The 12,583-nt window shown below is 33.7% G+C and overlaps 1 protein-coding gene across 2 annotated transcripts in view; it reads left to right on the top strand.

The window, feature by feature from the left end:
* LOC137713858 (calmodulin-7) overlaps positions 1 to 12,284 on the top strand; it is a 62,258-nt gene extending 49,974 nt beyond the window's left edge. Inside the window, exons 2-3 of one of the 2 annotated variants that reach the window (XM_068453212.1) lie at positions 10,637 to 10,775; positions 11,619 to 12,284. In XM_068453212.1, coding sequence (XP_068309313.1) covers positions 10,700 to 10,775; positions 11,619 to 11,992 — 450 coding nt within the window. In that variant the 5' untranslated portion in view covers positions 10,637 to 10,699 and the 3' untranslated portion in view covers positions 11,993 to 12,284. Of the gene's footprint in view, positions 1 to 10,601; positions 10,776 to 11,618 lie in introns of those variants that run through there. The other variant, XM_068453211.1, reaches the window with a different exon arrangement.
* Positions 12,285 to 12,583: the final 299 nt, after the last annotated feature.

The raw sequence follows: 12,583 nt of genomic DNA, 5'->3' as shown, positions 1-12,583 counted from the left end.
TTACAGGAATGAAGATCTCGATGAGTGGAGCAAGTTTCATACCTGTGACCAAAGCCAATTTCGCTAGGAAATCCCCAATTTTCCTCGAACCCGCTGAAAACCCTAAAAAGGGTAGCCTTCGATTCGACCTCTCAAGTGCTCCGTCACACCAACCAAGGCTTGGGACTTGTTCCTAGGTTTAAGAGGAGTCAACCCATGATGGTGGTCGACAAAATTTGCTTCAAGATCGGCGGAATCACTGTCGTGTACATCAGAAACCCGACGAGCTCGTTCTCAGTGAAACGGGAGCCAAAACCCATCAAATTTGGGTGAAGATACAAGCTGGAAGGTCGCTGAGTTGTATACAAGTGGTAGATCGTGGTGGTTCATTGGAAAAATCCCGTGAAAAGCGTCGGAAAGGCTACGGAAAACCTTGTCAGAGACTGGGTCTTGACTATAAACGGGTTAGGGTCCGGGTTGGCTACACCTTCCTTCCCTCCTTTCTCTCCCTTCCCTTCCTTCTCATTGGTTAGTCCCCCTTCTCCTCTTTCCGATTGGGCTTCACCTCTCCCTCATTTCTCTCTTCTCTTTTCCATCTCAATCATCCACTCATCTTCTTCCTTCAATCTTGGCCACACACGTGGCTTCCCATATTTTGCTCCAAAAATCTGGAGCCTTCTAGAAAATGATCAATTGACCATTTTGTCCTCGACTTTAAATGTTAATATCTCATTCGTTATAACTCTGTTTCACGAACGGTTTTCGCCTACATGCTCATGGAATTGTCCTTTATCCAAATATATCAAGAAATATGATAAAATATATGAGGATAAAATACGTCCTCATAAAATTACGTTTAGTCAACTTGGAGCATTTTCATCATTTTCACTTATCGATACATTTTACGACGTAAATTATAATAATTTCCGGTAATAAAATTTTAAAATTTCTCAATTAAATTTTTCATAACCATAAATCGATTTATTTTCAATTTTCTCCACATATTCATAATTATGAATATCAACTCATATACTTAAATCTTTCAGGCTATTACATAGCGCATAGGCGGCGCTAGGCGGAAATTTTTAGAACAGTTGTCCCAATTAGTCAAATATAATTGGGGACATAAGCAGAACCCTAATAATAATGTGTCTTCTTTTAGGGATTAACATGAATGCATGCATAAACTTTAAGGGAGGGGACAAAAGAATAGCAAACAGTATCTGAGACCGTAATTGCGTCAATAAACTCTGCATGCTCTGAAGTTTTGATTGAGTTGTTTTACAGTTGCAAGATGCTGCGCGGTCAGTTCTGAACTACCTAGGTCGGCAAAGAAGAGCAGTGCACTAAATGTGCTGACTTTGTGAAGAAGAAGATGCTGATGTTGTTTCGAAAAACACGGATTTCTCTCCCGAACTTTTCTTTTGCTGCTGTCAGCTTGGCCTGAATTCACCCCAAAAAATCGAAAAGCGGTATTTCGTATCCTCATCCACGGTCAATAACAGCAATATTTTGCATCTACTAACATATTACTACATGCACTTCGGATATCGTAGTTACAAACTTACAATGCTACTAAACACCGAATTCATCGAAAACACGAAGTAGAACCACGCGAAAAACTTGCATGCAATTGCAAATGGAAACCGACAAAAGACAGTAAAAACTGTACGTAGAATCCAGAACTGCAAAATCTTCCATATTTTTGCTGCACCTAAACTAAAGTTATCCATCCTCTAGAACTTTAATCTCTTGATAAGAAGTAATTATTCCCAAAATTAGATGAATTCTTAAAGAGTAGGCAAAATCCTGTAAATCTTTATCTAATTGTTGCGCTAACCCGTTTAGAAACAGGCAATAATCACTAATCAACAATTTAAACCCAAAGCCTTTCCAATTTATTAACTGATATAATGCCATAGCCGCAGCATTGATATTACCAATTGTTATTACCACAAATGGCACAATTGTTGTACAACAAAATTAAGGCCCCATTCCATAGGCAACATGAATAGTGCAATTTTGATGGTACTGGTGTAAATAAAGCAAAATCAAGGGGCAATGATGTTACTGTACCATTAGATTTAATAAATGATAACACGAAGAAATCTAAAAAGCAAAATTAACAACATATCAAATGGATATGCAATATGAAATCCTAAACAAAGCGTCATAGTCCACTTAAGAATTACAATTACAATTTGCTTTGTATCAGTACATCTTTGATCCAAAACCATGAATGGATATTCTTATAAATATATATTATCATGCCTTTGTGATAGTACATAGAGTTGTAATTGTAAACCAGAGATTAATATAGTTTTGGCCAGAATTAATGTGAGAGAGCATAAGAAAAAATATAATGTAGTAGAACTTAAAGTTTGACTATCTTGACAAAATATTTATTAACCATATTCCGAATTAGAATCATTTTCTGATAAGCTTAAGAAAGTAGTAGAAGATTACTTAGAAGAGTGGATGCAAATTTGTCTAAGTTTTATCAATAGTCCTTTGGTATATGCATATGCACAAGGAAGAAGGTAGGCATATTGCCATGATAAATGAAAATCTTTTAGATTGTCCTCCATATCACTTTACAGATGGACTCCTACACGACAAAACATTCTGAGATATCGAGAATCTCAAATTTTAGCTTCATATGAGTTTAAAGACTTTAAGTATGATATGTTATTGGTACCAAAAGATGAACAAATATATATTTACAGCAAAACAAAAAATACTCATCAACCATATTGGAAGCCCCAAAATTTCAAGAAAGAAATTGCATTAACTGACTACAAGACAACGAAAGAGAAGTAGAACAAGAAGATGGAGATGAACAATACTAGAATAATATGAAAGAAGAAGAACTGCACAATATCGACAACATGATAGAAATATAGAAGAGCTAGTGACGAATAAGTAAAAGATGAAAAACACTACAAGAATACAATAACTGGAGAATATTTCACAACAACATCATGCAAAATACATACAATAATTCAAACATTAAACAAAAATATGGGTAAATTACATTTTACCCCCTCAGGTTTGGGGTCGATTTCAATTTCTTACAACATCTTTAAAACATTTCACTTTCATATCTCAAGTACTATTTTATTTCAATTTCATATATCCGTTAGAAAATATGTTAAGTAAACCGTTAAGTGATGACGTGGCAAATAAGGGGTCTCCATTTGTGCTGACGTGGCTGCCACATTTGTGCCACATGGCTAAACACTTAATAAAAATTTTAAAATTTTAAAATAATTAATTAAAAAAAGAAAAGAAAAAAAAAGCCAAAACCCAGTTCGTCTTCCCCACCCTTTCTCCCCACCCGAGCACACCCCTATCCTAGAATCCCCCTCATGCTCACACTCCTCACCACCCTCACCGAAGCGCACAACACACATGCCGACCCTCCTCCACTCTCGTTATTCTCTCTCTTGAACCCCGAACCCCCCAAAATCCCCTGATCCAAAACCCAAAATTCCCAAATCCAACCCAGTTCTCGACCTTCAATCACAACCTCAGCCTCACCCACCTTGCCGCAGACATCATGACCACACCACTATCATCGTCTGCGCCGTTGACAACTGGGGAATGTCAGCCCTTCTCTCCAAGCACTGCTGAAAGAGCCCTGATGGATTTTTTTTGTAGGTTTCATACAAATAATCTGGGTTTTTTTTTTGTTGGGAGGTGGGGTGGGGTGGGGAGGGGGGGTGGGTTTTGAAGAGATCAGGGAGGTTGTGGTGGGGTGGAATATGGAATTTGGGTTACAGGGAAGGGGTCATGAAGAGAGCGAAGGAGAAGGAGAAAGGATCGGTGAAGATGGTTTCAAGTTTGTTTGTTTTTTTTTTTTTTTAATAGGGTAAATTATTGTAATATTTTAAATGCATAAAAAAATATTTTTTAGCCACGCGGCATAAATTTGGTAGCCACGTCAACACAAATGTGGCAGCCACATCATCTTTTAACGGACTAATAGATGGAAAATGTAACGGATGTATGAAATTGAAATAAAATATTACTTGCTGTTTGAAAATGAAATATTTTAAAGATATTGTAAGGAATTGAAATCAATTCCAAATCTGAGGTCCAAAATGTAATTTACTACAAAAATATAATCATCATGATTAGGCCTGGCAAACGGGTCGTGTCTATCGTGTTCGTGTCGTTTTCGTGTAACACCTGTTATCTTAACGGGTCGTGTCGTGCCACACCCGTTATCTTAACGGATCCTTAACAGGTCGTGTCACTTTACCCAACGGGTAAAGTGACCCAACCCGTTATGACCCGTTAAGAAAAAAATATATTTTTTTAAAATTTGCACATACCACACATTGCCACATAAATATTACTTCAAAACATTAAAACATTTCTCATTCAAGTACTATATCTACACTCGAAAATAAAAGCCTAATAAAAAAAATAATACATATACTACTAATCTATTACAAATATTAAATGTGCAAGGATAAAGAGTTTTTGTTTTTAAGATTGTAAGTCTTTCTCAAAAGTTTACACCTCCATTTACAAAATCTTCAATATATATATAATTATGAAATGGACGGTTGAGATTAAATCTCAGCCGATCCAATGGTCATCAATTTTTAAATTTAATTTAATATATATAATTATATTATATAATTATTATAGTTTTTCCTTTTTAGGGATATAAAATTGTTAAATTAATGTATATAATTATTAATATTATAGTTGATTCATACTTTTATTAAGTATATAAATTATAACATAAGATTTTGTGATATCCACATCCACTAGTGTAAATATTTTAAATTGAAGATCAAATTCATTCTTTGTATTCATATAGGGTCAAGGAGTGTAGCTGTAAAAATTCATCAAAATCAGAGTTAAAATAACCGTTAAATCTTGATTTTTCGTTTATAACCGTCGAAAAGCTTTGTCCCGTTACTTGATCTCTGAATGTTTTTTTTTTTGGTGATTTTTTGCTGATGTGATCTCCAAGCATATACAAACAATTTTGACGGTTTGGATCGTTGAAATTAGTTTTGGAGAATTCGTATCCCATCAAAACGATAGATTGACTAACACTTAGAGTTTATTTATACTTTCATTAAGTATAACATAAGATTTTGTGGTATCCACTTGTGTAAATATTTTTTAATTGAAGATCGAATTCATTCATTGTATTCATAGAGGGTTAAGGAGTGTAGCTGTAAAAAATCATCAAAATTGGAGTTAAAATAACCGTTAAATCTTGATTTTTCGTTTATAACCGTTGAAAAGCTTTGTACCGTTACTTGATCTCTGAATGTTTGTTTTTTGTGATTTTTTGCTGATGTGATCTCCAAGAATATACAAACAAGTTTGTCGGTTTGGATCATTGAAATTAGTTTTGGAGAATTCATATCCCATCAAAACGATAGATTGACTAACACTTAGAGTTTATTTATACTTTCATTAAGTATAACATAAGATTTTGTGGTATCCATTTGTGTAAATATTTTAAATTGAAGATCGAATTCATTCATTGTATTCATATAGGGTCAAGGAGTGTAGTTATAAAAAATCATCAAAATCAGAGTTAAAATAACCGTTAAATCGTGATTTTTCGTTTATAACCGTTGAAAAGCTTCGTCCCGTTACTTGATCTCTGAATGTTTGTTTTTTGTGATTTTTTGCTGATGTGATCTCCAAGCATATACAAACAAGTTTGACGGTTTGGATCGTTGAAATTAGTTTTGGAGAATTCGTATCCCATCAAAATGATAGATTGACTAACACTTAAGAGTTTATTTATATTTTCATTAAGTATAACATAAGATTTTGTGGTATACACTTGTGTAAATATTTTAAATTGAAGATCTAATTCATTCATTATATTCATATAGGGTTAAGGAGTGTAGCTGTAAAAAATCATCAAAATCGGAGTTAAAATAACCATTAAATCGTGATTTTTCGTTTATAATCATTGAAAAGCTTTGTCCCGTTACTTGATCTCTGAATGTTTGTTTTTTGTGATTTATTGCTGATGTGATCTCAAAGCATATACAAACAAGTTTGACGGTTTGGATCGTTGAAATTAGTTTAAGAGAATTCGTATCCCATAAAAACAATAGATTAACTAACACTTCTTAGAGTTTATTTATACTTTCATCAAGTATAACATAAGATTTTGTGGTATCCACTTGTGTAAATATTTTAAATTGAAGATCGAATTCATTCATTGTATTCATATAGGGTCAAGGAGTGTAGCTATAAAAAATCATCAAAATCAAAGTTAAAATAACCGTTAAGTCGTGATTTTTCGTTTATAACCGTCGAAAAGCTTTGTCCCATTACTTGATCTCTGAATGTTTATTTTTTACGATTTTTTGTTGATGTGATCTCAAAGCATATACAAACAAGTTTGACGGTTGGGATCGTTGAAATTAGTTTTGGAGAATTCATATGCCATCAATCAAGTTCCGTGTGTGTGTGTGTGTGTATATATATATATATTAAGTAGATTTAAATCTATTTATTTTGTACGTATAAATTATAATTGACTGGTACATGGAATAGTACATACATCACGTGTGTCATTATAAAAATAGTGAGATATGTCATGTGTGTGATAAAAAGTTAATAACTTAAAAAAAAAAAAAAATTTCTCACCACTTCTATTAATTTTCATTTTTCCCTCTCTTTTTTGTTTCCTTTTCAACTTTTTCTTATCATTTTCACTTTTCCCTCCAACATCTTTCCCTAATTCCCTCACTTTTTTGTTTCATTTTCAACTTTTCTTAACATTTTCATTTTCCCTCCATTTTTTTTTTCTTTCAAAAAGGGCGGCAACGGCAAGAAATTGAATGGAAAGAAATCACATCAATGGATGCAAAATCATGCAATGCATCATGCATATTAAATTATTAATTAATAATTATTATAGTTTTTATAAAATTTAATATATATATATATATAATTATTATAGATAGTTAATATTTTGGGGGTATAATTATTATAGTATATATAATTATTATAATTATTATAAACTTTATAGTTAATTTAATATATATATATATATATATTTATTATAATTTTTAGGGGTATAAAATTGTAAAATTAATGTATATAATTATTACAGTATTTTTTTAGGGTTATAAAATTATAAAAATAATATTCTGCTTATCGTGTATCGTGTTACCCACGTATATACCCGAATCAATCCGTTATCTTAACAGGTGCTTATCGGGTTACCCGATAACGACACGATTCGTTATCGTGTCGACCCAAACACCTGTTAATTTCGTGTCGTGTTGTATCGGGTTATCGGGTCGTGTCAGAAATTGCCAGGCCTAATCATGATGTACTTTTGATACCAAATACGTCAAAATTGAATAGAATATGACCTTACATTAGTCCTCCCATAATTTAAGATAGTACGGAGGTACGTGGCAGCCAACGTGTGAGAGGCTGAGCTCACATCCCGCGTACGCGTAAAAACCGTGTTAAAAAAAAAAAAGAAAAAAAATTAAAAAAAGGTTGAAAATTCTCATTGCATACGCGTAAAGTTAAATATCACATAAATGACTTAAGGAATTGCTTGGATACAGTCGGGACTACATGAGCTCCAGACTCTGATTTGTCTTTTAATCTGGCATGTTTCCTACGTGGCTAATTTTGAAAGCCCCACACCATAACTCTCCCTCTATTTCCTTTGGTCAATTCAAGTCTCTAATTTCAAATTTCGAGTTATTCATATTTTTCTTACCGTTATGATCATTTTGAAAAAAAATTCAAAAGATAATGTTAGAGTGATTAAATGTGTGACTAAATTTTATAAAGAGTTCTATTAGACATATCTTAGTGTTTTATTTTTCCGCTCACGTTATAATCCCACTCAGTATAAAAAGTTAAAAAATTAAAATTTTATTTTTCTACCAACTAGAATTTCCAAATAACCTTTATATTGAAACTTCTTTTTTTATTTAGTAAAACGAAATCTAGTAAGAAACGATTCAATTGATCAAGATACACAACGAGGATCCATCTATACAATTTTACTTACATTTTACACAATTTTTGACTTCTTCTCCATCCTCCAGCACGCCACCCGCCCTATGCACTCTGTGTTCCACTTTATCTGCGCCTATCACCGCAATCGATTTGTTGATTGTGGACAAACTGATAAACCATGTCAGCCACATCAGTATTCCAGTAAGCAAAACTTGAATTTAGCAAATGTATTTCCCAGGCTTAACATTCGAACCTGCAAGAAGTGTTTGGATAAACAGAAACCTCTTCAAGATCAAGTCTGTTGCATAGCTTATGAATAGCTTTATTTATCCAATATGTTTATCTTGTAAATGTCTTGATATAGGAAATAAATCTCCTTGCAACTGAATACCTTGTATTCTCTATAAAGGGAATTCATTGGCATCACTCATTGTTAACTGAGTTGAGCCTACAAATTGCACTGTGTTCAAGTATTCTTATTTTTCAAGTTGATATCTTTTATGGACAAGCTTTTATCTTAGTCTTCAAGGCTGTTTGGTACTGACACCAAAAACAAACATATCAAATTAAAAGGGCCAAAGGTACTAGGGACTTGATTTTTTGAATATTTAGAGAGGTGGGTTGTTCTAGAAGATGGGGAAGAACGAACCTGTCAACCTAGAGAGCAGGGTTTTTCTCTTCTTTGGTCTTGGATGTTATTTTACAAGAGAGTAAAATTGCTATTAAAATTTATATTAAAAGGTAGGTGGGGAAATAAGATAGTACGATGGCTTTATCAACACTTTTTTATAAATTAAATGACAAGAAAGTCGATAATTAGATTATTACTTAAGTGTTAATTAACGTACTTATTTTTTATTGTGACACACCATTTAGTTTAGAAAGTTAGTTACAAATTTAATCTACATAGCATTGTAATAATAATAAGCAAATGATCCATTACCACAGTCGTGGAAATGTGTTGAGTCCTTGCATAACAGCGTGGGTTCAAACTCTGTCAGTAGCTAATTTGGCATCTAATCTAACAATATCTATTGTTTGACAAAAAAAAAAAAAAAAAAAAACATTGTAATAATAAAAAGGAAATGAGCTATAGGTTGACATAAATAAAGGTTTCAGTATTTATTTCTTCTTTTAGTCTAAGAAGGCTTTTTTAATTCTTTTCAAATGATAAATTGATATCATTTGTAATCAAGTACCAATGAAAATTTAACTTCAGCCGTAAAACAGCAAAAAATCATCCACTTGATACAACCCATGTCCTTTAAAAACAAAAGCAACAAGCGCAGGGAGGTGTGGCCGCACATTCGGTCGGAATTTGTTCATAAGAACCTGATTTCCACCCCTTTGCTAGGCTGCTATGCTGCTGCGGTGCTGTTTCATTTTTTAAGCAATCATGCCAAAACGAAGTCTTTTTTTTTTTCTTTTTTCTTTTTTTTTTCAACGGGAAAGCTAGTTTGATATAAGGTTTAATATAGAGCATCGACCGTTCTGAACTTGATTTTATGACATTGAAAAATCCAAAGTTCTTTCATCGAACACACACTGGCATGTGTTTGCGGCTTTTGGTTAGTTTTCTACATTTTCCAATTCTAGCATAATAGCTTTCATGACATGAAACCTTGGTTTGCTGCACATTTTGCAAAGTCCCATCTTTGAAGATTGCGGTAACTGTAGGTATGGGGGCTGATTGAGGAAGATTTTAAAGGGTTAATAATAGCTCAATGTCATATTTTTTAGCAAGTGGTTTGTGGCTTCATTGTTTAAAAGCATTCGTCCCTATATCTGAAATTATATGTTCGACTCCCCTTCCTTATAAATTAATGTAAATTATTATATAGTTTTTCAGTAAGGAAAATCATATATTTAATATTCAGATTCATAAATTAGAATTGAATTTATTAACTATATACTTGAATTGACTCTCTCTTCATACCTGATGTTGGGAAGTTTTTAGTCTACTAGTTCTTTGGATGGATATTACATATAGATATAAAAATTAAGAGAAATACTAAAGGGACTTTCTCTAACTAGGAAGTTCTGCAATCTTATAATTTAACGTCAATTTTCGTGTTAAAATTATAAAATATTATGTCAAAACATGAAGTGGCAAAGAATCTCCTTAGCATTTTTCAGTCCATTAGTTATAAAAATTAATACTAAAGTCACTTGATTAAAAAGAGAGACGATGGAATAGATAATTTTTCTTTTTTGAACAAATGATATTTTCTATAAAAAAAATGAGGGAAGTTGAGCTTAGTCTCATAACGAGCTAGTAATAATATGGTTCAAATTTTTCTTTAATGAGAATCGAACCTAAAATATCTTATTTCACTTATAAGTAAAAAAGAATATCACTATACTATAATATTAAGTGAGAACATAAGTATATATTTTTGGTTCAACTAATTATAGTTTGAACTCGCAATTTGGATTTAGAAGTCACTAGAAGAGTAGCAGTCGTCGTACATGAGCAAAATGGTAATTTGGAAGATGCACAGCTTGGGAAGAGTGTAAAGGCTAGTAAGGGTAAAATAGTAAAAGTGAGACGGGAAGGGAGATGATTGGATGGGACATGGGAGGGGATGCATTGGATGCGCTGGAAGCCGATATAAAAGTGTCAGCTTAACGCGTTATACCCACAACTTTCCCTTGTTTGTCTGAAACTCCCCCCCTCTCTCTGCTCCCTAATTTCCAAGAGAAAAGGAAAACACAAAGAAGAAATCAAGGGGGATCGATGGCGGATCAGCTGACTGACGATCAGATCTCTGAGTTCAAGGAGGCCTTCAGCCTTTTCGACAAGGATGGCGATGGTTAGACTCAGATCTCTCTCTTCCGAATTTCCATTCATTTTTTACAATTATATTATGCATGTTATTTACATGTTTTGATTCCCTTATCTATGTCAGATCTGCATCTTGTATTTCTGGTTTTGGATCTTCGATTTATAATTGGAGAATTGTAGATCCTCGATTTTGATTTTTAAATTCGGCTTTTGCTTTTTATATTTTGTTTCGTGGAATTATTACTTGCGTTTGTGAAAATCGAAAACAGATTGAAAGGGGTTTGCGATTGATCGATTCAAATTTTCAAATTTCAAATAGGTTTAATCTTGTGTTTGAGTGTTATTAGGGTTTGTGATTTGTAAAAAAAGGAAAATTAATTCCGGAACTTTGTGATTGTTGACATAAATCTGAACATGTCAAGCATGTGTAAGAAATTTGAGATTTATTTTTCTCTTGCAGAAAATATGAGATTCAAGGATTATCGTTGTATGATATTTGTTGAATGCTTGATGGGTTAGTTTCTTAGAATTTCCATGATAGGCTGGTATTGTTCTTGTCGTGTGCGTTCTTTATTACTCTCGATGCTAGGAAATTTCAAATTCATGTGCGCTGTTTTGGATCAGGTTTTCATAGTTGCCAATACCATGCTTTCAAATGTTTGTTTGCGCTCGTGTGTGTATTGGACAAACGGTGTTATGTTTGCTTGGTGAACTAATGCAAAATGGGCGCTGGTTTATGGAATGCCAATACTTTTCTGTATGTAGTATGTAGTCCCGATATCTGCATATCTTGTGTTCCTCATAAGCAAACATAAGCACCCAGAAGAAAAAGAAGCAACTTATTGCTGTTTCTAATAATTTTGTTATGCAGGTTGTATCACCACAAAGGAGCTTGGCACTGTCATGAGATCATTGGGGCAGAACCCGACTGAGGCAGAGCTCCAGGACATGATCAATGAAGTCGACGCTGATGGTAATGGGACCATTGACTTTCCTGAGTTCTTAAACCTCATGGCCAGGAAGATGAAGGACACTGACTCTGAGGAGGAGCTGAAAGAGGCTTTCAGAGTTTTTGACAAGGATCAGAATGGCTTCATTTCCGCTGCGGAGCTCCGCCATGTGATGACCAATCTTGGGGAGAAGCTCACTGATGAGGAAGTTGATGAGATGATCCGGGAGGCTGATGTTGATGGCGATGGCCAGATAAATTACGAGGAGTTCGTCAAGGTGATGATGGCTAAGTGATACTCTTGTCAAAATCCCAACTCACTTGAGAACCAAAGAAAAGGGCAAAAAAAAAGGGAAGAGGGCTTAATTTTAATTTGGGAATCCTAGCTTCCATTTTTATGTTATGGTTTTTGTAATCAAGCCTTGAAAGAAAGTAGTAGACTCATGTTGTGGTCCTTTGACAATGGTCTGGCAGTTCTTTTTTTTTTTTATGCTCCTTTTTAATTGTTTCAGTTTCTGGTCTATTGTGCACCTTTTACTTTGTGGGAGGATTCAATGTTCTATGTTGGATGGAAGACTCAAATTTATATGTAGTCTATGTCCTCGTTTACAATGAATCCGCAACTGCATGTCTATATTTTTCGGACAAGGATTCTTGTCTATGTATGCACCATTTGTCGATTCTGTTGAAGCACAAGGCCAATCATAACTTGTTAGGATTTTGAACTTGGTAAATTTCTACGATGTTTTGGAGTACTGGATGTTACATGGATTATAACGGCCAAATCCTTGGTCAAAATCATAGCAATCAAGATCTGAACGTGTAATGTGCCCTAAAGTTAATTGTAAAATGATATTTTATGAATATTTCACATGGTAAATTGAACT

The sequence above is a fragment of the Pyrus communis genome, chromosome 13 (genome assembly GCF_963583255.1).
Source record: "Pyrus communis chromosome 13, drPyrComm1.1, whole genome shotgun sequence".
NCBI lineage: Eukaryota > Viridiplantae > Streptophyta > Magnoliopsida > Rosales > Rosaceae > Pyrus > Pyrus communis.
Note: the sequence above shows the minus strand (reverse complement) of the source record. Positions and strands in the feature narration are given on the sequence as shown.